General features: G+C 41.0%; 1 protein-coding gene across 2 annotated transcripts in view; it reads right to left on the reverse strand.

Annotated features, from left to right (window-relative positions):
* Positions 1-26,057, reverse strand: part of MBOAT1 (membrane bound O-acyltransferase domain containing 1) — an 82,285-nt gene that overhangs the window by 24,153 nt on the left and 32,075 nt on the right. For both annotated transcript variants that reach the window (XM_050942305.1, XM_050942306.1), the window contains exons 2-7: positions 21,341-21,486; positions 20,548-20,625; positions 15,000-15,095; positions 5,789-5,844; positions 2,890-2,944; positions 1,483-1,666 (exon numbers count right to left, since the gene is read on the reverse strand). In XM_050942305.1, the coding sequence (XP_050798262.1) occupies positions 1,483-1,666; positions 2,890-2,944; positions 5,789-5,844; positions 15,000-15,095; positions 20,548-20,625; positions 21,341-21,486 (615 nt within the window). The remainder of the gene's footprint in view (positions 1-1,482; positions 1,667-2,889; positions 2,945-5,788; positions 5,845-14,999; positions 15,096-20,547; positions 20,626-21,340; positions 21,487-26,057) is intronic.

Raw genomic sequence — 26,057 nt, forward strand, 5'->3', positions numbered from 1 at the left:
AACATATTTTACTAATTAATCTTACAAATAGAAATAAAAGAATTATTCAGATCTAAAATGGGTCATGTTCTTTCATCTAAGCACTGTACATGATCTGCTGGAAGTGCCTGAGGATAGAGAACTAAGATGGGAAACAGAGAGTTTCCCTGTCTGTGCAGTTAAGCACAGGAACTGATTACTGGATTCCTGCTGGAAGCACAAAATATTCTGATTTCCAGTACAATTAGATTGTTATATATCTAGGTTCTTCCCATCACTCCCATTAAGTTGTCTGAAAGTGCCTCTCAAAATGACTTAGACAGATACTGTCCTGCACCTAACCTAGCAAATATATATTTTAAGAATGTGTAGTTAGTGCCCTAGCACTCCAGAAATCAGAATTATAGGTGTAAGCTATGGGTGAATGCTTTGTAACTGGCTTTCACATTTCCATCATGAATAAACAGATTCACTCATACATTCAAATTGCAAATAGGTGAATCCGTAAGAGTAAACGCCTAATATCAGGAGAATAAAAACCAATATACCATTATTATTTAAATACTGATGTAACTAACTCAGTTTTAGCTCCTAAAAACCTTTTTTAACATGCATTCCCTATATAGTAAAACTTTAATGCATAATGTCCTTTTAAAGCTTAACTTTTTAAAGAAAAATACTAAATTTTTTATACTACATATATATAATTTATGCAAGTGACACAATGTGGGCCTGATTCTGACTTCACTTACACTGTCGGCAGATTTCATCAGTGAGAGATCAGGATGAGGCCCTGTATATATACATATTCCACATTACAGAGAGAATATGCAGAACCAAATTCTGCTCTCAGTCAGTTACAAAGGTATAAATCCAGTCACTCCAATGTAACATTGGAATCTAGCCCATGCATTTTTCTGCAATACATGAATGCCACTTGTGGGATTATCCAGTTAATATTTAATAATATAAAACAAAAATGATAAAGTTCTTGCAATGGATTTATCTTTTTCAGACTTAAAAGATGGCTTCAAAGATACTTTAAGACAGTCACCAGGTTTCCTTGAAATGCATCTGGGCAATTTACAGTAATTAATCAATTATGATTCCTGCTTCCAACATGTCCTTTACAGTACAATAGTTTTTTCATTTAGTATTTTTCTCTTTTGTAAAATGTTCTCTCTCTTTTGTCTAAGTCTGAATTACAATTCGTAATAATCAGAAACTACAGTATGTTCCCACTGTGAACAGAGAGACTTACACATATGATGTTCACCAACCAACGAGCTGCTATGTGCTCTTCTGAACAAAGGGATGATGCCAACCCTCATCACCCTAGCTTTGTTATCAACACAAACAGCAGAAAACAGTTATATTTTCTGGCACAATACCCCAAGCAGTTTTCCTTGTTTGGTTTTAAATGAGGTGCAGTTATAGGAATCAGACATGCAAAGCAGTATTCTCTAGCCCTTTGCAATAAATACTTGGCTTTTCAAAACTTACAGTTGGAGAAGGATCAGGAAGTCTGTCATAACCCTTTTGCTTCCAGTTCACTTCTAAAAGTTTCATATGCACATGCCTCCCTTCAATGAAGGCTATATAGTCCTTGTAATTGCTGCAAGGTCCAGCTATTACACTCATAAAATTGAGGAGATAGCTCAAATATTCCAGTAAGGACGGTCTTATTCTGTCAAAACATCCACACACAAAACAGAACAAGGTAAAATACAGCAAAGAGTTCCATGGGTACTTTTGATAAGCTTTTGAATTACACTGTGTACTATTTTGCCAATTCCATGAATTATTATTCAGAGTATATTTAAAACTTTACATACAACAGAACCTCAATTATGAGTACTCTACATTTTTAAAGCCAGCTCTATACTAAACGATAAATGGAGACATAAAGCAATGGGTCACAGCAGAAATGTTATATAAACCTCCCTACAAACTTTCGTTTTTCAAGAGATGACAATCATAGTTCCATCATCTAATAATTAGGTAAATTTTTCAATGGCTCACAGTTAAACCTTGAAAACTGAGGAACTAATTATTTTGCCCCAAGCAAAGTTTCAAATTTATTAAGCACAAGGATCAAAGTTAGTTACTGCTGTAACTTTCGGCCTATTCAAAAAAGATTTTGCTTTCATTCCACAATTAGAGTGGAATTAAAATAAGATTGGGGTGGGGGGAAATGTTTGTAATAGATAAGCAGCATCCGCTTTCTTTTGGTAAACAGTGAAATCTGTAGTATCAAAGTTTGTACTTGGAAGATGAAGAGATGGAGGAGAAACATGCATCAGTGTCCAGAAACTGCTGGTAGTAGGTTAAAAAATAATAACCCAGCAGCATCTGAAGTGTCAGAAGCAAACTTCATCCCTGCTGTTTTAACATGGGTTAGTGCTTTGATGTAGCTATTGATGGGGGCGGGGTACACGTACTCTAATGTGAAAGATAGCAGACCACAATGAAGGGGTAGACGAAAGCCTGAAAATCCAAGCAGCACAACTTTATTAAAGGGCCTGGTTCAACCAAGCACATAAGCAGGCGCTACACTTTAGGCACCCATAAAAGTTAATGGGATTTAAGCACGTGCTTAAGTACTTTGCTGAATCAGGGTCTAAACCAGGCCTTGGAGAAACAAGGGCTCTCTTGGTATACAGTTAGTCGGGGGGAAATGAAGAACTCATGTGTGGGTGGTTGGGACATGAACATCACAAAAAGAATTACCTTAATGAGTATTAAAGCATCCACCTCTGGCACTGCATGGATTGCAGGCAGTACCTACATTAACAATGATTTTGAAAATCTGACTCCTGGTAATGAGTCAGGGAGGAATTAAAAACCCCACAGACCACTATCACTTAGATGAGGTTAAAGACACGCTGAGTGAGAGAAGTAAATTCTTACTTTACAGCAAGCCGATTTTGCTCAGCAGTGAGGTCTTCAGCTTGTCGACCTATTCCTAGCAAGAATAAATAATAGGCATGACACAATAAAATCAAATTAGACTCTTCCAAAAATAACTGCAGAAAACTATTCCAAGATGAAAGGTTATATGCTGTAGGCAGTTATTGGAGATTTTAAATTCACAGGCCTTCCTGCATTTCATTGTTACCAACAGTAATAATTTGATTTAATTTTCCATCCTTTAAGTCAAACATGCTCATCCTCAGAAGACTGCATGAAGTACTGAGAGTGGATACTTTAGGGTCGATTCCTCCCCCCTCTCCCTACAAGGCTCTCCTTCTCCTTTGGATCCATCTCCCTTCCTCATTCTCTCCTCTTCAACATGAGCTCTCCACAACCTCACCATCTCTGTACCTATTGAAACAGCTTCCCAAGTAGGCATCCACCAGCATTCATGCCCTGTGGCTATTATTATAGCTCTGTACCAGGAAATCCCAGTTCCCAGAAGATGCTGGTCCTCTTAGCCACAAGCCTCCTCCTTATTCCCATGTGACGAAAGGGGCAATTCACAGCAAGAAGACTGGCCAAGGGAGGGGAACTGGCTGCTGGCATGGGAAAGAAGGGGTTGGTCAGGTCTCGACTATAGTCAAGAGTTCCAACTGAGTTTCCTTCTGCCCAGGGACTGACTCTAACCACTGAACTCCCAGGCTCAGACTATACCCACCACTGTAAAATAGACACTTGCCACTTGACTAGTGCACTTAAACACTCTTTCTTATGTAAAAACCCATATGATTAACGGAATATTAATTATGTTATTTTGAACACTCAAATGCAAAAGTTCAGGTTATCATATTAACATTAACTATGTAACACTGTACAGCTTGTATATTTCATAGCATGAATTTAACAACCAAACACTGATATATTTAAGTGCACACTCATCACCGTTGCACTAGCATATTTAACCTCTTTTTTATCTTCTATTTTTGGAGAGGTTGGGGGCAGGGTTGGTTTCCTTTGGAAGGGAGTTATATGTATTTTCTACAGATAAAGTCACAACTGCTTGAAAATGGAAACTGCATCAATTTTATTCACTCCACTAGTATGAAAGTTTGTAAGGTAATAAGCACTTACCACTACAATTAATCTGTAGGACTTTTTAAAAGATTAATTTCAAATGCATCTGCCTCTGCTGTTACCATGTCTTCCCCCCTCATGTGTCTGTTTATTTACCCCTGTTGGATATTACCTAAACCCTAGATTACTACTCTCTCTGAAGCAGAGACTGTCTCTGTGTTATTTGTTTGTACAGTGCTTAGCGCAATGGGGCTCAGATCCCTGCATGGAGTCCCCAGGTAGGGTTGCCAAGCGTCAGGTTTTCAACCGTAACACCTGCTCGAAAAGGGACCCTGGCAGCACCAGTCAGCACTGCTGACCGGACCATTAAAAGTCCGGCCAGCAGCGCAGCAAAGCTAAGGCAAGTTCCCTGCCTGTCCTGGCTCCTTGTGGCTCCCAAAAGCAGCCAGCATGTCCCTGAAGCCTCTACGCATAGAGCCGGCTAGGGAGGCTCCACGCACTGTCCCCACCCCGAACTGCAGCCAATGGGAGCTGCAGCGGCAGGGCCTGCGGGCGTGAGCAGCATGCAGAGCCACTTGGCTGTGCCTCTGCCTAGGGATCGCAGGAACATGCCGGCCGCTTCCGGGAGCCGCCTAAGATAAGCGTTGCCTGGTGCCCACACCCCTCACCCCCTCCTGCACCCCAATCCCCTGCCCCAGCCCCCTCCCGCACCCCAACCCCCTGCCCCAACCTGGAGCCCCCTCCTGCACCCCAAACCCCTCATCCCTGGCCCCACCCCAGAGCCCACACCCCCAGCTGGAGCCCTCACCCCCTCCCACACTCCAACCCCTTACCCCAGCCCAAGGCCTCCTCCCACACTCTGAACCCCTCAGCCCCAGCCCCAGAACAGAGCCCCCTCCTGCCTACCACACCCCTCATCCTCAGCCCTACCCCAGAGCCCACACCCCCAGCCGGAGTCCTCACCCCCTTCTGAAACCTAACCCCTTGCCCCAGCCAAGTGAAAATGAGCGAGGGAGAGGGAGCGAGGGGGAATGGAATGGGTGGGGCCTTGGAGAAGGAGTGGGGCAGGTCCTCAGGGAAGGGTGGGGCAGGGCAAGGGTATTTGGTTTTCTGCAGTCAGAAAGTTGACAACCCTATTCGCAGGTGCAGCCACTACAGAAATAAATAATAACAACACTAATTACAATTGCAATGTTTGAGCCTTTTATTGTCCTGGAGGCAGGAATCTTTCTGGAAAATGATGCCATTTGTGACACTAGCAGTGTCAAAGAGACTTGGGCCAGGTAGGCATGGGCCCAGTTTGGGTCAGGGTCAGACCTAAAAATGAGGCTCGAGCAGACTTCTAGTCTATGCAGACAGTTAGTCTGGAGCAGGCTAGCACAGGGTAGATTCACACCCCAACTTGCCACAAATTGTTTGTTTGTCTAGACAAGTCCATACTGAACATATTAAATCCTTGGGCCTGATTCTGATCTCACATCAGTGTGAATCAAGAGTAACCTGAGGGAAGTCTGTGGAGTTACATAGGTGTCAAACAAATATTAAAGGAGATCAGACTCAGGCCCATGGACTTCAAACCAGTGTAATTTTCAATACCCTGGAGGTAATCTTCTCTGAGGTATAAAAGCATCTATATTATAAAAAGAAGGTTTAGAATCAGGAAAAATGCAGCAAAATCTGTCTGTTTTTCACAAATCACTGCCCTTCCTTGCTTGGAGAAACACAAGGACGTAAATTCATCCCTAGGGTAACTTCACTAAAGACAATGGACTGGAATGGAAATGCTGCCTTTAGGATACCAGGGGGTTTGTTTGCTTACCATCATGCACTTGGAATGCAAGAGTTGTGATCTTCTGTGTAATAATCATCAGGGGGCTATAACGTAAAGATATAGAAAGTGATGAATGCCTTCTCATAATATAGTGCAAATCCTTCCATCTTATTTTTATATGAATTATTGGATTGATTGATAATAATCTTACACTTATCTAACGTCTTTCATCTCAAAGGATCTGAATTCACTTAATTAGTCAATGAAATGCAACCACCTCTGGGATGAAAGGTATTGTTGTAACAGTTTAGAACAAAAAGTGGAGAATGCCATATAAACACCAAAACTGCATGAGGAAGTTAAGTAGGCAGAACATAATTATCCATGGTAGAAACTAGGTCAAAACAGCAAAGTTAACAACCCTATGGTAGAGCGCGGTAAAATCTTTAATAACTAAATGCAGTCAGAACCTTATTGTAGGTCTCATCCAAAAGATGGTACCTCAACCAGTACAGCGTGCACTATGCTAAGGGTGTCATTCTGGAATAAATAATACCTCAGGATGAAATACCATCACCCTTGTTGCAGCTCATCTGGTTTTAATCTCTTTGGAGTGGGAACTGTGCCTAGCAAACCTTTTTAGGTAGAATAAAACTACCACCTAGTTCTTATATGGAGCTTTTTATCAGTAATTCTCAAAGGGATTTATAAAGCAGGCAAGTATAATTATTACCATTATCCAAATGGGGAAACCGAGGCATGGAGGGGCTGCGACTTGCCCAGGGTCACCCAGTAGGTCAGTGGCAGAGCAGAGAATAGAACTGAGGTCTCCTGAGCCCCAGTCCATTGCTCTATCCACTAGGCAACATTGTATTCAAAAATCTCCCAATTCAAAATCAGACCTGATGGTTAAGATTAACTATTTGCCTTTTGGTAGCCTCGATATAAAAGGTTAAGTGATTTTTCTAAATACTCAACGTGTTGAAAAAAGTCGAAGGTACAGTAGAATCCCGATTATCTGAACCACTCACAAGATTATGTTCACATAACCAGATTTCAACAGAGTCACATAAGCAGGGACTCCAGGAGTCATGATGGCAGTTCAGTAGACTGAGAGGTTTAGATACTGTAGATTCAGCAAACTGGAATTCAATTGTATTTTAAACCCTAAATGTATATGAATATCACTGTAATAATTTTATACACAAAGAATATGTTTTATCTCATCCTCCTCAGACATCGACATCCAAAGGGAATCCACAAGCAGGCACAGTTATCTGCAGTTAGTGGAAATCGTAGAATCGTAGGATTGGAAGGGACCTCAAGAGGTCATCTAGTCCAGTCCCCTGCACTCATGGCAGGACTAAGTATTATCTAGACCATCCCTGGCAGGTGTTTGTCTAACCTGCTCTTAAAAATCTCCAACGATGGAGATTCCACAACCTCCCTGGGCAATTTATTCCAGTGCTTAACCAATCTGACAGTTAGGAAGATTTTCCTAATGTCTAACCTAAACCACTCTTGCTGCAATTTAAATCCATTACTTCTTGCCCTAGCCTCAGAGGTTAAGAAGAACAATTCTTCTCCCTCCTCCTTTTGTAACAACCTTTTATGTACTTGCAAACTGTAATCATGTCCCCTCTCAATCTTCTCTTTTCCAGACTAAACAAATCCAGTTTTTTCAATCTTCCCTCATGCTTTCTAGACCTTTAATCATTTTTGTCACTTTTCTCTGGACTTTCTCCAATTTGTCCACATCTTTCCTGAAATGTGGCACCCAGAACTGGACACAATACTCCAGTTGAGGCCTAATCAGCACAGAGTAGAGCAGAAGAATTACTTCTCGTGTCTTGTTTACAATACTCCTGCTTATATATCCCAGAATGATGTTTGCTTTTTTTGCAACAGCATTACACTGTTGACTCATTTAGCTCGTGGTCCACTTCCCCCAGATCCCTTTCTGCAGTCATTTCCCATTTTGTATCTGTGCAACTAAATGTTTCTTCCTAAGTGGAGTACTTTGCATTTGTCCTTATTGAATTTCACCCAATTTACTTCAGACCATTTCTCCAGATCATTTTGAATTTTAATCCTATCCTTCAAAGCATTAGTAACCCCTCCCAGCTTGATATCGTCCGCAAACTTTATGTGTACTCTCCATGCCATTATCTAAATCATTTTGATGAATATATTGAACAGAACCAGACCCAGAACTGATCACGGCGGTACCCCACTTGTTATGCCCTTTCAGCATGACTGTGAACCATTGATTGCTCTCTGGGAACCAGTGGTGCAAGTAAAATCCATGTCTTATTGGTACAGGGGGGAGCCCACCAGCTAAGGCAGGCATGTGACCTTCCCATGTGACCCTTCATGTGACTCCTCACTGCCCTGCCCCCAGCCCAGGGCCCTCATGCTCTCCCCATCCCCTTTGTACATCCATCCCATGTTACGTGGGGCGGGGGTGAAGGGGGCTCAGTCTTCCTCCTGCTGCGCCAGAGACAGGGCTGGGGAGGGGATGGTACAGCCACCAGCATTCTGCTTCTTTCCCCGCTACTGCCCCTTCCAGTGGGGAAAGGAGCAGAACTCCCAGCCTACTTGCATACCGGCCTACTTGCACTGCTGCTGGGAACGGTTTTTCAACCAGTTTTGCACCCACGTTATAGTAGCCCCATCTAGGTTGCATTTCCCTAGTTTGTTTATGAGAAGGTTATGCAAGACAGTATCAAAAGCCTTACTAAAGTCAAGATATACCACGTCTACCACTTCCCCCATCCACAAGTCTTGTTACCCTGTCAAAGAAAGCTATCAGGTTGGTTTGACATGATTTGTTCTTGACAAATCCATGCTGACTGTTACTTATCACCTTATTAACTCCTAGATGTTTGCAAACTGATTGCTTAGTTATTTGCTCCATTATCTTTCCAGATACAGAAGTTAAACTGAGTGGTCTGTAATTCCCTGGGTTGTCCTTATTTCCCTTTTTATAGATTGGCACTATATTTGCCCTTTTCCAGTCTTCTGGAATCTCTCCAGTCTTCCATGACTTTTCAAAGATAAATCGCTAATGGCTCAGATATCTCCTCAGTCAGCTCCTTGAGTATTCTAGAATGTATTTAATCATACATTCCAAAACATTCCAAGAACTTCTTGGATAATCTGTGCCCTGCTGAGTTATTTTCCCAGCAGATCCCCTGGGTAGTTCCACCGTGCTTTGGATGATTTTGTTAGTTGTTTAAAAAAATCCTCATCCACCTCTTCTTCCTGGTTAGGTGGTCTGTAGTAGACCCCTACCATGACATCATCCTTGTTTTTTACCCCTCTTATCCTTACCCAGAGACTTTCAACAAGTCTGTCTCCTATTTCCATCTCAACCTCAGTTCAAGTGTGTACATTTTTAATATAAAAGGCAACACATCCTCCCTTTTTTCCCTGCCTGTCCCTCCTGAGCAAGCTTTACCCTTCTATACCAATATTCCAGTCATGCTTATTATTCCACCATGTCACATTGGTTCAGCAACAATTTTTCCTTTTAAAAGCAAACTTTTGTCAGGCATGATTCTTGCTAATGATAAAAATTATTTATTTTATGCTAACGTTTAAGTAAGTAACTTTAAACCAGAGAATCAAAGCCAAACGGATGTCCCTTTAATTGCCTGCATATAGGCACCTGCATTTGAAAATTGGGCTCCCTGCTGTAAGCCAGTGAGCACTGAAATGCAAACAATTCAGATGGACTGAAGGTCATGCACAAAACCAGCCTGTATTAGAACACTGCTATGATAAATGAACACAGAGAAAAAAGAAAGATTCTTTCTATCTATAGTAGGTATTTATAGAGTACTCATCATAATATCTAGCAACCAAGTAAAATTCTCAAGTCTTGCATACAATTTAATCTGAAAAAACCAACGTTCTCTCCCTTCCATCCCAAATTTGAACTCTATATAAGACATAAAGATTGATAGAAATGACACCCCTGATGCAGAAAAATACAACGAATCATACAAAGCCTGTTTTGAAAAACGAATAGGAGTCTTTATTTTCCTCCTGGGTTCAAGATGCTTAATATACAATGATAGCAAGAGAGGGAATTAAGGGTACTAGAGAGGGAAAACAGTGGCATAGAATAACAGCTCAGCTAAAGTCTCCAATATTCAAGCAGACTCAAATTGTCTAGTCTATTCTATTCCCCTATCCTCAGGAAAGTGGAAAACTGTCTTGCAATGTCCCCTAAGCAGAAATCTGCCTATATCGTGTCACAGCCAAGAAACAAATAAGTCATTGTGGGCTCTTATGGGATATCAGCCTTTCCCATGCACACATGTGAAAGCACATGTTCATACTTCTGTAGTGCCTGGTACTGTAATCTCACCTCCAGCTGTAAAAGTAGGATGAACAGGTCCGCCGTCCCCCTGCTCCTCCTAGCAGGCCACCGACTTCATCTTGATGTCAGCTTAGGAAATTTACAGGACAGAGTAACTGAAAACTTTGCCGTTTCACTTTGTGCCCTGAAATCCAAGTGCTTCACCTATATCATATGCTAAACCCTTCTGGCATCCAACCTTTGAATCCATATGGTGCTCACACATCCTGGTGATGGGCACTACACAGATTGCCATTCAGTTTACAGAATGAGAAGTCCTAATGAGATGCCTAACTTGGCACACGGCAGCACATTATGCAACTACTGTTCTATATGGGTCCACTATAGCACCTGGACAGACTCTTCATACCTTCCTCCCACCTAAAATAGTTCCTGTTTTAAAGCTGAAATGCTGAGTCAGGCGATGCTGATACACTGAGATTTCAAGCCTAGTAATAAAATAGACAGTACAGCAGAGATCAGCAATCGCTGCCCCTTGACATATAAAGAGCTCTTTCAAGGTGTCCTTGAAGATCAGCTTTGCAGTTAAATGCCAGAACATTGTGATTAATATCTGCCAGCCTCCACTGTGTGTGATTAGTTACCAGGTTAGAAGTCTGATTTGGATATTTAAAGTATTAAAAAAAAGCATTGCCAACTCTCAGGATTTTATTGCAGGTCTTAGGATATTTGATATGTTTTTAAAACCCCAGCTCCCTGAATCATGTGGTTATAGGAGAACCTCAGCTTTTGTTGTTTGTTTGTTTTTTTAAATAAGTTCCTAGCCCTACTGATTGTAGAGAAAGGTTTGAAAACATGTATCCTCCAAGCTCAAAAACAGAGCCAAAATAAAAAGAACCCAAAGATTATTTTTAAAATCCCATAATTACTAAGTCAGACTCAGGATTTTTGAACACTTAGGCTTGGCAATACTGAAGGAATAAATTACTAATTTTTTTTTTAACTTTCAGGTAACATCTAATTATAAATGGCACAAAAATGTTGAGTAAATTAGTAGGTCAAACATGGTGCCCATGTCATGCAAGGTCAAATGATTCTTACATAAATAATAAAAATTTGACTCAGTTTGTGAAGGCTGCAGAGGTGTGCACAAAAATAGACATTAATAAAATCTACTGTATACCCAAAAGCGAAGATCAGAACCTATTATTTTGTTCAAAATGTTGATAAAATGTTGACACGGTTTATTGAAAAGAGGCGAAGAAGTAGGTAGACTTTAAAAGAAAATCACAATATTCTATGAGAATAAAACCTACAGATGTTACTTACATTTACAGAAGAAACCTAAAGGAAGACATTTGAAATACAGCCATTTATTCCCAAAACCCAGATCATCTGAACTCTGTTTAACCATGACTAAAAAGAGCTCCTCATGCTTTGCAGCTGAAAATTAAAGGATATTATCCCACAATGCCTAATTTGTGAATATCATAGAAAATAAAACATATCAACACTATTGCTAAAACCAGACCAGAGAAACAGAAACCTAATTTCCCAATGCTATGATTTATTTCTAATATTTTTGATACTTTTTGTGAATTTATTTCCTTGGTCTGGAAACCAGACCTCACATGATCAAGAGCTCTCATGAGATTGTCCAGTTTGTCTATGATTTTTACTATTGTACTAGAAACTCCATATCAGCATCTCTTGCTATATTTTGTTACTTCTGTTTTCAACAGAAACCAGGAAGTGCGGCAGCACAAAGAAGATATAAAACTGAATTTTACACACCTCAAATCAATTATCAGTTTGTTTCGTGTTTAGGCAGAAATTCAAGTCACTTCCTAACTTAAAATCAGAACAACTTACTTCACCCATTCCCAATTCTAAACAATATGTTCAGTTGGTGGCATCTATTAGATAACTATTCTTTACAGCTGAAAGTTTTCATTCAGAAAAATGTTTCTTTCTGAGGGAAGTGCGTGGGATAGTAATGAGATATCGAGCTTTTCAACTCTGATTCACTGGTTTGAATTTAAACTGGTTGGTAGTTACCACCCACGGTTCTTTATCAGCTTATGTATAATCAGTTAGTGGTATCCGGTTTCAAGTGGACAAATGCTAAACAGAGTAGTCAAGCAATGAATGAGCACGGAATGAATGAAGAGAGTGCTACAGAATAGAGGCTTATTGGCAGAGCCATGTCTTGCACTGCTACTACCCATGTTGACTGCGGTCTGTGGATACACAGAGGACTTCAGTCCCCAGAGCTGCTGTCCCATCACTTACAATGCCAAAAAAGAATTTCCTTAAAATATTTTCAAGGAAAACAAATGTTTCCATATAACTCTTTGGAGCGATCAATACTTCTGTACTTTGTTCTGCAATGGTGTAACAATAAAAGAATACATCTAGATCAGTTTCCATTGTCAAATATATTTTCTTTTTACAAATTGGCTATTCTACCATTGTTGCTAACTTTGGGGACTGAAATAAAACCTGCAGGAAGAAAGAAAACACAGCAAAGCATTAAGCATTAGAAGATAAATCATTGCTGTCAGTGATGCTCACTGCTAAAAAATTGCTTTATAAAGCGTTTAGAGATTTCACATTTAATTATGTTCATTTTTAGGGTGGTTTGCTAGAAATGTTGCCATTTTTTCCTTTGGAGTAAAGTTAGTGCTGATGAAATGTTTCAGCCCAAAAGCCCTGGAGAATGAAGTCTTCCATTTATCTACAGCAGAAATATGGCACATGCAGTAAAAAGTGCAAGATTGCGTATCTGTCAGCCAAAAGGCTCCGATTTACACATGAAAACACCACCTTTCAGGGTGAAAAGATGGGTCAGTTTTGCCTCTCATATAAGACTGTTAATAAGGGTGGTAAGTAGTGCCAATTTTACGGTGATTTTTGTGCTGTGAATTTTTCTACTAGGAATAGTGCGGAGGCCCCTAGAATTTCACATAAGCCATTTCTGTCATCCACAGGCCTTCAATGAATATTCTTCAAATGGTAGTGGTTTTTGCTCATAACAAACTGGTTGAACTTAAAGCTGTAACCAAAAAGTGAGAGGCACCATGACTCCAGTCCAGCAAAAGGATTTAAGCTTGTGCATAATGTAATGCATGAGTAGTCACACTGACTTCATTCATACTGTTCACGTGCACAAAGTTAAGCACATGTTTGAGTAGTTTACTGGATTGGGACCCATGCCCATTACTAGCCTCCTGAGCTATCATATTCTTTTGATTTTTTTCTTTTTAAACTAATCCATTTCTGGTAAAAACTATAATATTACTACACTGGCAGTCTACCTATGCTATAAAAGAGGATGATGTATTATTATTAGTAGTGCCATTCTTATAAAGTATTAAAAAACACCAAAAATCAACTCACCAGCATAATCCTCTTAGCATAAAGAAGAAGGAAAAAAAATATGTAACTGGGGTAAGAAAGAGTTAAAAAAACCTAAATAATTCTAAGAACAGCTTATAAATGCCAAAGCAAAGCATCCAGAAAAGGACTTATAATAAAACAGTGGCTCTCAAACTTTTGTACTGGTGTCCCTTTTCATATAGCAAGCCTCTGAGTGCGACCCCCTCTTACAAATTAAATACACTTTTTAATATATTTAGCACCATACTGCACTATCAAGAAAGGAATAAAGAGAGCAACAGTGTATCCCACCCAACCAGACAAACTTAAGGAAAACGCAGCTTGGGCCAATCTGGCTTGCTGCTTCCTTGGACACTGAGGGATTGGCAGATAGGAAGATAACCTAGGACCCACTCCACCACCAAAGAGTAACTTTGGAACTTGCTTTCCCATCCCCACTCAAGGTGGAGAAGCAGATAAGCAGACCCTCCCCACCTCTGGCAAGGTGCTGTTTAGGGTGACCAGATGTCCCGATTTTATAGGGACAGTCTCAATATTTGGGGCTTTTTCTTATATAGGCTCCTATTACTCCCCACCCCCTGTCCTGATTTCTCACACTTGCTATCTGGTCAGCCTAGTTCTGTTGTGCAAGAACACACACAGGTACACCTCGCTGGCTAACGGAAATATTGAGTCAGTCTAACATCAGGCAGTATTTACTTAGAACAAGTATTTCTTGAAAGATTAAGTAAACAAGATTGCAGGACCGCCCTTTGTGGCATTCTTTTAATTGTACTAAATTACAGTGCTAAAATAATTTAATAATAAAATATATTGTTGCCAATACATATATGGTAGGCTTAGTGTTAATATAAGTATTGGGAAGTTATGTTAACTGAATGTATTATACTATCCCTACAGTTCTGTCCACCCATGTCAGGTATCCCATAAGACCACGCATTAGCTGAAGTAAGCTTTGGCTTAAGGAGATAGGAAAACGGTCTGGGTCAGGACATATGAGTATTTTTCCATATTAACAGGTAGGGAGTTATTCTCACAAGCTAGTACAGAAATGTCCCAAAGGAAAAGGACAAGACATATGAATATTCTACCCTGGCATAAACCTAAGAGGTTTCTTCATGCCCCTTGATACCTGGAGTGCAGGCTTTCAGAGCAATGAGATAAGGGTTACATCATTTTACTGAAAAAACAAGGTAGAAAGCGGACTGGTTAAATCTAGTTTCAGATGATGTACACAGTACCTTTTACTTGTCAACAGGTAGAGGATAAAAAGATGGCTTTAGGAGTGTAAATTTGGGAGACACACCTTCTGTGTAAAGTGAATTTAACAACGCTACATGAGGTGGCTTCCCAGAAACTGGTATCATATTGAATGTTTTTTTCCTGTTCTATATTATTATTGACTTATATCAATAAACCTGAGTGATATTAGTTAATTTGCCTCTTGAATATATTTCATAATGAACCAAAGTGTGATCAAGCAATTAACTATACAATTTATCAACAGACATAGATTACGAGCTGGATACTCACCCAGAGAAATCTGTAGTGAGAATTCCATAATTAAATATGTATATTCGGCTAATGTGACACAATGTGAGGTATCCCATGGCTACCACAAAGGAGTACCTAAACAGAACATACAAACAAACAGAAGAGTTACCAACGAAAGCAGAGTCAAAACTTTACATTCACCTCATATAAGGCAAAACAAAAAATGAGAGTAATTGTATATATGAAAATTGAGACACTCAAAATTACTAGTCACTTTGGAAAATTATGTCCTAGAATTGAAGTGTCTGAAGCCAGATAACATTTAACATACTGCTGAAAATATCCATTCTCCTTTCTGTTCTGCGTACATACACACACACCAGAAATACTTGAGACTCTCATATTGCAAGTGTGTAGAAAACAGAAGGGAAAGAATATAATTATGCTTTAAGAATACACAATCGCTGTACATTGTTTTCAGTAACATTTGGAAGACAATTTCTTTTGGCTTTACATGCTCAAATAGGCCGTTATGCAAAGTTTTTCACACAGGAAGTATTCTTTAACTAGGGTTTGAAAAATGCACTCTCTGGTTTGTGTCCTGTGTGAGTGTAAAATTAGGTTAGGCAGGATGGCTAGTGGCATCCTGTATTCTGACATTCTAATAGTTTAAGGCAGTGATACTCAGACCTCAGGGATTCAGGAGCCAAATTAGCGATCAGCAATACCCAAAAGAGTCACAGTAGCGTGAATTCATTGTTTCATTAAATGTGAACAGTACTATAGTAAAACAGTATGAGAGGGGAAATATTTCACACTATTGTGGCTCTTTTGGGTACTGCTGATCACTAATTTGGCTCCCGAATCACAGAGGTCTGCCATATATATAATTCTCACAGCAAATAAGTAAATAAATTAGTGCAAGTTCATAACATAATTGGTTAATAACATAGTAAAAGCATCCTGATTGGTTAATAATTAAATCACATTGTTATGATATCATGTGCTGCAAAGACATGCAGGAGACACATTAAAGAGCTCATGTGCAGCTCATGGGCCACATAGGAATGCTGCTCATGTGCCGTAGTCTGAGTATCGCTGGTTAAGGACTGCAGTGCTGCAGATCCTCTGTGCAGCACAAGGAGGGGTGATCCTCAAACCCTGTTACTTCCTCTCCCTCTCCTCATCATCCCCATCCATAACAGAACAGGAAAGAGGATGCCGGCCGATGTAGGTTGCCAATGAGAGCCTGGAGACAGAGAAGAGCAGGAAGGAGACCAACAGAACCAAGATTCACAGACCAGAAGGGAGCAGCAGTGCACCAGAAGGCTGAAACACCAAACTGAGAAGAGAACAGCAGGTGATCCTACGAGCCCATCTAGAACTGAGGTCATCAGGGTCCAACATCATATCAACAAAAGCAGCCAACTGGAGCCCAGGACCATAGAGCCCTAGCAGTAGGGGGCAGGCAGGAACCTAATGATTGGGAAATCAAGGTCTTCACACCCAAACAGAAGTGGCACAAATTGGACAGCAGAAGACCAGGCAGGCAGACTGGCGAGTGTGAGGCTGTGGCCACCAGGCCCAAGTCAGGACAAACCAGAATGAGGAACAGAACAGAAGATGAAATGGCAAAAGAATTGGCCAGCCAGGAGGGGGCAGAGCCAGGCCCTTGTCCCTTTAAGGGAGGTGTGTTTAGGCCCACCAGTGACTAATTACTTACAACCCGGGTGATGGGTTTCAGGTGAGGGATCAGGTGACAGCCTGCAGGGTGATCTGGTTCTCAGATAAAAGGTCAGCAAGTAGCTTGGTTAGGGAGAGGGACCTGCAGGTAGCAGGAAGGCTCCTGTAGGAGACCCAGTGTTAGGACGAAGGTCCTGGAAGGCGATTCTCCACGCCACATAGGTGTAACACCTAGCTGGACACATCTGTTGTATGAACAGGGAAAGAAACCTTATGTGGAAGAGGCTTTAGGAGGAGCCAGGCAGCAGGACCTTATTTATCTGTTTTGAGTATTGATTTTAAAAAACAAACCCATGGGTTTGACTTACTACAGCCCTCCTGGCTCAAACCAGTAGAGGAAGACAGAACAGCTTATGCAGAGACTGGACTAATGGGGAATAGGAAGGGTGCAGATTAGATTCATTCATGCATTCATACTTTTGCTATTTTCCTTACTCTCCTTTTTTACCTCACTGCATGAGAAATCTCTCCCCTGAGAAAATACACTTTTTTATATTCTTATTATGAATATTCTCGTATGCTGCTGAAGGAACAGGGCATGGCTTGGGGACACAGTGTATTAAACACGATGAATAGGCTCAGTCTTTAAGCCAGCAGCTGTTGGCTACAGGTTTCAAGCCCTGTTTTAGTCCATAACATTTATCATTTAAGTTACTTTTCATGTTGCCTCAATTAATTAGAACATGTTATGTTTGAGCCACAAAGCTATTGCTAAGAGTGAGGAATGGCCCTGTTCCAACTTTCCCAGCCCTGCTAAGATTTTCAGCATGTGCCATCACAATTTCAAATCAATGCAGTTCAAAGTATGACTCACTATTGCACTCTAATAGCCAATAACATTATGTAAACTGGTTTCATTTGTGCTGCAACATATGTTATTTTTTCCGTTATGAATAATTGGCTAAACAGTAAGAGTGAGAGGAAAATCCTTTAACTTGAATGTATGCCCATTTCTTCTCATTCTCCTATGCAGGCATGAATAAATACTGGATTTCTAGCTTTAGATATGGTTTCTACAACTTGGTCCACTGATCCAGAACAATAGATTGCTCCCTTCTTCCCCCAAGACACAGGCAACAACAAAGCATATTTTAGCACCTTTTCTCTCTGGTGTCTTCTCACACAGGCAGCATAGTGCTAGTTATCAACTACATCAGGATTTCGGGGTTCTAGGTCTGACTGTGCTACGTGGCCACCTTGGGAAACTCATTTAGGATCAAATTGTCAAAAGTGGCCTCTAATTATGCCACTCCTTCATACCCTCTCCATGAAAATCTTGCTTCAGTGCTACCAGTGCTCTCTGCTGCCTGCCCTCATCTGTTTGGAACAATCATGGATCCTAGGCTGGATGCGTTCTCCTTTGCATGTTTTCCCATTCTGCCTGGTATTGCATGTTACATGCAGGATACTTCATAGAAGAGCCACTGCATACAGTTGCAAGTCATCTACTCTAGCAACAATTCGTACTTTGGACGTCACTTATTTAATTGTATTGCCTACCACTGTAAGATATTTATAAATAAATCCTACTTTTAAAAATGTACGAGACTGGACATTAGACTCACTGGAGAGAGATTGTCTGAAGAACTGACAAGACAGAAGGGGACATGATTGATGCACACATAACTATCGTATACCCTCAGAGAGCCCCTACCAAACAATAAGCAAGCATAGGGATTCTGTCTTCAGGTACAACTGCAGTGAACACGAGCGTATGTTTAAGCCAATAAAGGTGAGTTAAAAAACTTGCACAAAGAGAGTAGGGCAAGAGGATATATGTTACAAATCAAAACTAGACCTAATGGGAGCATTAATTCAATGGTCTACGCAATGCCCAAGTCAACCCAAAACAAAAAAGTGGAATAACTCTCAGGCTGCCAGCTGGCATGTTCCTCTGGATTACTTACAGAAACCAATTTTCCAGGTAACATTACTACTCCAAATCTTCAACTAAGAGCTCAAAATAACAGCAAGTGAAAAGCAATTCCACATGCAGAGAAAGAAATGCTCTGCATGCTGAACACTAACAAAGAACTATTGCTTGAAGAACTCTGAGACAATACATTATCTGTGATTATGTTTTGCAAAATATTGTAGAGAGAACTACTCTACTGCCCTGTAAATCTCTTCTACTGATGCTTCCTATCTTTGTACAAGAATCAGCTATGGTTTCAATAGAGTTTGCCAATTCTGATCAAGGTACCATCTGCCCAATAACTAAACATACACCTGGCTATGGTAGTTTCAGTACCTTTCTTTTTGACCTTAGCATAAGGACTAACTAAAATCTGACAGTCTATAACATTTACTTTTGGGCTGGTGATGGGTTAATGCTCTCTTGTCACCAAGTCAATGGTATTTCCTGTATTTGCAGTTCTGTGAAGCTCTGTGTTCAGTACAGTAACTCCTCACTTACCGTTGTAGTTATGTTCCTGAAAAATGCGACTTTATGCAAAACTATGTTAAGCAAATCCAACTTCCCCATAAGAATTAATGTAAATGAGGGGGTTAGGTTCCAGACAAAAGACTATATTAAATATATACACACACACATACTGTATAAGTTTTAAACAAACAATTTAATACTGATACACAGTGACGATGATTATGAAGCTTGGCTGAGGTGGAGGAGTCAGAGGGTGGGATATTTCCCAGGGAATGCCTTACTGCTAAATGATGAACTAGCAAATGACTGAGCCCTCAAGGGTTAACTTTCACACTCTACAAGGCAGCAGGAATGGAGGGAGGGGAGAAGCATCGCACACAGAGACACAAACTATGCGTGTGTATGTGTGTGTGTGAGAGAGAGAGAGAGAGAGAGATGCACATTTCCCCTTTAAGTACGCTGACCCTACTCTTAAGTACACTGCCTTGTTAATTAGATCAGCCTGCTGAGACTGCAGCTGCTGCCAGCAAGCTCCCTCTGTCCTGAGCCCTGTTGTGTGTCCCCCCTGCTCTAAGGAAGATGGGGTAAGTAGGGAACAGGGGGGGACACCCTGACAGCCCCCCTCTTCCTCCCCTACCCCCCGCACAGCAAGCAGGAGTTCGGGGAGTAGCTCCTAAGCAGAGGGCAGGAGCAATACATGGCAGTGATGGGAGGGACAGCTGAACTGCCAGCAACTGATAGCCTGCTGGGCAGGTGCTGCACAGGGAACTTAGGGGAGCGGGGAGCTGATAGGGGGAGCTGATGGGGAGCTGCTGGTCCACCCTGGTTCCAAGTCCCCACCAGCTAGCTGCAACAGGCTACTCTTCCTGCAAGCAGAGGACAAAGCAGGTGGCTGCCAAACGACGTCAGAAGGGAGCATTGCACAACTTTAAACGAGCATGTTCCCTAACTGATCAGCAACATAACAACGAAACAGCGTTAACCAGGATGACTTTAAGTGAGGAGTTACTGTATCAAAATACTGACTTGTTTCACAAACCACAGATTTTGAACTGCCTGTGATCTTATTCTGACTATCTAACTCAAGGGTAAATGGGAAATGCATAAAGGCCAAACAGCAAGAGGGAAAAATTAAAAATAGGGTTTTTTAAAACCCATTCTCCACAACACAACACTGAAGAGTGTGTGGCTTGACATAATCTCCAAATACAACTTAAAGACAAGAGGTCTCCATGTAAATTGCTGAAGCTGCAGGAGGCTAAGCTAAGTACAAACCGCCTTCCCTCTCTTTGGTAGGCAGATGTGATACAGTGGATACTGTAGTTAAATCCATAAAACTGCTGCAACTGAGTGGAGGTGGTGAGAACAGAAAGATAAGATACCAAAATGAACTTCTGTGTTGCTGCCAGCCTCTGGATGGAACAGGGTAATTGAATTCTTGCCCCCATGTAAACTTACCTGTGGATGTTGGGAATACTTGCAATGTTCATGATGCCATAGCTCATCATCACCAGTACAAAAATATGGATTGAGTACCTTGAAAACAAAAAGATAAACATTTAGATAGTCTCAGAATAAGACTGCAGGGCTGATGGAAAAAAAATCCCTTTTCCGCTATGTAAGCTAACTAAATTTGAAATAGAGCCAGGAAACATGGAACCACCCCACAATACAGTTTTTACAGAGTGACTAGAACAGTGCTTCAAGTAAGAATCCTGTCAACCAGTTTGGGTCTAAAATGTTATTTTTAAAAAATAATCAAACTGAATACTCAACAATGGATGCATCTCCTCTAATGGAGATATATTTTTATGTCTTCTTGGGTGATAGTGTCTCTTTGATGACTGCAGTAAACTTGCCATAGAAAAATACAACATACGTCTACAGAGACACAAGGTAGGGGAGGGAATATTTTTTTGTATTGGACCAACATCTATTGGTGAGAGAGACAAACTCTAGAGCTACATAGAGCTTTTCTTCAGCTTGTCTCTCTCATCAACAGAAGTTGGACCAATAGAAGATATTACCTCACCCACCTTGTCTCGCTAATGTCGTTGGACCAACACTGCAAATAAACATCTACAAGTCATTTCAGTTTGTTCTGGTCTTTGTGGCGGTTAGGTGGTCGTTGTTTTGCAGGACTGCAACACACAAGTTGTCTCAGGACTGAACACAAACAATCTAGGAAAACTAACATGAAATAAAACATAATTGCCAGCATAATTTGTTTATCTGAAAGTTAAATACTCACCATCCAAAACAGAAAACAGCAAAGTATATTCCAAAGAGAGTGGCAAATGCATGACGAACAACAGAACTGACATTGCTGGGACTCAAATAAATGCGAAACCAAAAAGCAGCCAACAAGGCAAACAGCTGACAGGCTACAAAATTGACCTAAAACAAAAACAACAACAAAAAAGAAATTTGGAATGTTACCTGGCCATAGACTTCATTGCTGAAGATCACAACAGCTTCCTTTTGTGATTCTGGAAAAAGCTATATAAAATTGTTCACCTATGACAAGAAACTAGGGTAGATCCAGGAGGAAAAAGAATAAAGGGGTTGTTGACCTTGTTTCATGGGCAAAGCTTCCAGTAAAGTCCCTTTGAAATGGGAGCTTTGCTTGACTAAGGACAAAAGGATCAAAACCTATGGGCCAAAGTGTGGGTCATTTAACAGTCCCATCCAGGAGTAACAGCAGCCCCTGCATGGCTGTTTTTTATCCTTCCATACAGATGGGTAGGGGTGAAAGAGGGTAGAATCTTGGTTCTGCCCACCACACCCCATAATGCACCAACCTCCTTGAGGCCTCTCCTCCCAGAGCATGCCCAAGCAGCAGAGGCTGGAAACAATGAGGCCCATATTAAGGAGTTCTGCTAAATAAAACAGAAATTAGCTATGGTAATGGGAACTGCCAACCTCAGAAGTGAGGCTTGTGTGTGCAGGAGACAGAGCCCACAAGCGGAATTCACTCCCAGAAGAGCTCAGAATAGCCACAAGCCTCCATGCATTCCAAGCAAAACACAAAACTTGCTTCTTCCACTGCCCTTCCCCTCAATTGCCCCACAAAACACACAGAGTTAAAACAAATGAAGCTCTTTTGTTCTTTCTAATAAATGTGTACGGTGCTCAGATACCCCAGTAATAGACAGGATATGGGAACCTAGACAGATAAGATTAGATTTACTTTATTTTGCTGCAGACCTTTTCTTGAACAGTCACCTCAAGCTCTTTGCAACATACTAAGCTGTGAATCTAGACCAAGTTAGCATCTCTCATTGGGAAATCCTTTGAACTAAAAGCAGCAAAGAACCTGTGGCACCTTATAGACTTACAGACGTTTTGGAGCATGAGCTTTTGTGAGTATTTTCTGAGGAAGTGGGTATTCACCCACAAAAGCTCATGCTCCAAAACGTCTGTTAGTCTATAAGGTGCCACAAGATTCTTTGCTGCTTTTACAGATCCAGACTAACACGGCTACCCCTCTGATACTTTTGAACTAAGGCTGCCTAAACGCTGCTGGGTCTGACTTATTTTTCACATGAAAGTCACATATTAAACAAACAGTTCAGGGCTGTGATCTCTTAGGGTATGTCTACATCGAAAAATAAGCCTAGGGTTAGTAGAACTCAAGTTAGCAGACCCTGGGTTTGTTAACCTAGGGCTTGAGCATCTACACTCAATTGTAACTTTAGGTTAGGAATTGTTGAACCCTAGGACCCAATCTCAGGCTCCAATATCTACATCTCATTATGTGTGCCCGACTCCAACCATCCATATCCCAGCCTTCCTAGCATCTCCCAAAATGTGGGCACTCTAGCCCTTTCTTTGTGGTACAGCGTGGGAAAACTTGACTGTCCAGAGAACAAAGAAAATTGGCCTGTGTGGTTGTGAAATACTTTTGACAGATTTCCAGACACTGGGTCCAATAAGGCTGCATCTATGTTGCAAATTCCTGGTTTGACTCAGGCTCAGACCCTCCACCCCCATGTGGTCCCAGAACCCTGGTCCAAGCCCAGGCCTAGCACTGGGTGTGTGTATACAGAAGGGAGGTTAGGCTTGAACCTCAGTTTGAAGCCTAGGTTTACACTGCAGTACAGACATACCATTAAGGTCTTTGGCATGGCAGATCACATTAATATTCAGCATGGTCTTGTTACGGTGAATGATTTCTGTAAATATTTGTTGGTTCAATTAGTAAGAAAAAACTTGTCTGTTAGTCTATAAGGTGCCACAGGACTCTTTGCTGCTTTTTAAGAAAAAAACTATTTATTTCAGTATTTAGAAAACGGATATTGCTGCAGGTCTAAAGTTCAAAACATGTAGGATTTTAGACTACAAGCTCTTTGGGGCAGGGCCAGTCTCTGCTTGTGTCTTGTACAACCTAATAATATAGTCAGCACTTAAACAATAAAAGGCATCGTATGATTACAACTCAGGAATAAATAGAGGAGCCTTCTCCCACCATGACAATACTTTAAGCCTGTCTGAATAAGGGAATTACTCCTTCCGTCTGTATCAAGCATTAAAAGCAGATGTAAAGAGCATCTCAGAGAAAGACATTTGCAGTGTACAGCAAGATGACTTTATTGGTCCTATAAAACCCAGGAACTATTGTACAAATTGTTGAGCACAGGCTGCTGTTACATTATGTCTTAACACTGTTTACATTTAGAGCACTCTTGGAACACCAATCTCACATAATCAGGCTTAGCATAGTGGGGGGGTCCAATGGGATTTGGAAGTGGAGGAGGACGTCTGCTCTGCAGGTCTGCGAAGTGGCAGTATAGCCACTGCTACAGCCCAAAGGCTCCAGTTGTGCCCCATGTATGTGGGACCACATGGATATGCCTACTTGTAATGTACTTGGGCTCAAAGCCTGTCCCAACCCATCTCTTTTGGGGCTGTACATAGGTAAGCTTTGATGGAGCTAAGCTGCATGGCAGGCTGGAATGCTGAACCACTATGCAGGCTCCTCAAAGCCCACCCCACCTACCCATGACGGACAGAGAGGGAGAGGACATGGACTTTGACCCGTGTATCTGTTTAAAAGAAAAACAACACCCCATTTTGTGGGAGCATTAGTCATGGAAAATTCACCAGCAAAGCCCACTCACTATTTCATTGACCATTCAATCCAAGATCTTGGTTGTGCCTTAGACCTTCAGAGTCACAATTCCCTCCCTGTGCTGCTTTTGGGGCAGTACAGCCCCATGCTGCTCCTTACACTGGGATAAAAGTAAAAGCAAACTCTAGCCCTAACTTTCGTTCTACTTTCAATGCTTAAAGACAATTTCTTTATAAGAAGCTCCAATGCCATAGATCTAATTTACATGGAGAGTGATAATCTTGGAATTGTAATTTTCACTTAACCCTCTTGCCCTGAATTAAACTAACAGTTGCCTGCAGCACCATGGTTACAACATGCCATTAACTCAGGAAATCTAATTTAGAGCGCTAACAATTTAGAAGTAATTTACAGTATCTGAAAAGGAAGGTTAGAGTGAGGGAATCAAAGAAGAACAAATTGAAATAGCAGCACCCCTGAAAGTCATTTTGAAAGTAAACGACTAAGCACTACTCTAAAGGGAATGAGAGAGCAGTACAAATGGCATGGTTTTCAAGATCAAATACTTGTTTTCTAACTGTTTCACAGAAGCAGAGGATGTGGTTTACAATGCTAAGAGACTGCCTCTTCACTGACTGAGGGCACGCTCACCCCTACCCTGGTCACCTCCTTCTCACCTGCTATGACCCAAACTGAAATGCAGGCATTCAAAATCCTTTCCTCCATATCCTTATCCAACTGATAAAGCTACTCCAGCAAGAATATGTTGTATTTTTGTTCCATTTTGTTTAGTGCTAATGTGATTATCTAAAATCTGTTCCTCATAGGTTTTCTAGCAACAAAGAAACCACTGTGCATAAATTACACTTGTACCATTTTCTTCTTCTGCATCTTAGGCAATATGTAATGTGATGCCTTAAATATATACATGGTTTTTCACCCCCTCTAACTATACCATGATAAAACACAACACTAAGCATTGTTTGTTTGCAATTTTATTAGAGAAAACACTCATGCAATCTATATGCATATTTAATACAGTAGAACCTCAGAATCACAAATGCCTCTGGAATGGAGGCTTTTCATAACTAACTCTGAACAAAACATTATGGTGGTTCTTTCAAAAGTTTACAACTGAACATTGACTTAATTCAGCTTTGAAACTTTACGATGCAGAAGAAAAATGCTGCTTCCCCCCCCCTTTTTTTTAGTAGTTTACTTTTAACACAGTACTGTACTATATTTGCCTCCCTCCCACCTCTGCCTGATTGTGTACTTCCAGTTCCAAATGAGGTATGTGGTTTACTGGTCAGTTCATAACTCTGGCGTTCGTAACTCTGAGGTTTTCCTGTACATACAAGGGTATGCACAACATGGTGTGGTATAAAGGTTTTATCCGCACTGCAGGATCAGGGCCTTAGTTACCATGAGACTGATTTTCAGAGATCCTGAATGCTCACAGCTCCCACTGACTGCCAGCAGGAATGGCAGGTGCTCAACACTTCTACAAATCACTACCCATGAGTTCAGCTGTGCAAGGCTCAAAAAATCTAAAAATTTATCCACAATCTTTTCTAAACTTAAAATTTTCACAGATTTAAAGTCTTTTTTCACAGTATCTTCCAGGGCTTGATGCTAATGCTGGGCCCCATTAGAAAGCTAGGAATCCTTTTCCCAATGGTATAGCGTTCCCATTTCTAACCATGTAGTGTGGTTTAAAGCTGCAGCTTTTTATTGTCTAGAAATATTGGTGTTCATGCCAAACTGAATCTTGCCGATTCTCTGCATCAGGGAAACTAATTCTGAGCGAGGGGAGAATTCTATATCTCAGGAGAAGAGGAAGAGAAACAGTCAGCAATGCATAATAAATTATCACATGCATATCATATGAGGGGGT

The sequence above is a fragment of the Gopherus flavomarginatus genome, chromosome 2, assembly GCF_025201925.1.
Source record: "Gopherus flavomarginatus isolate rGopFla2 chromosome 2, rGopFla2.mat.asm, whole genome shotgun sequence".
NCBI lineage: Eukaryota > Metazoa > Chordata > Testudines > Testudinidae > Gopherus > Gopherus flavomarginatus.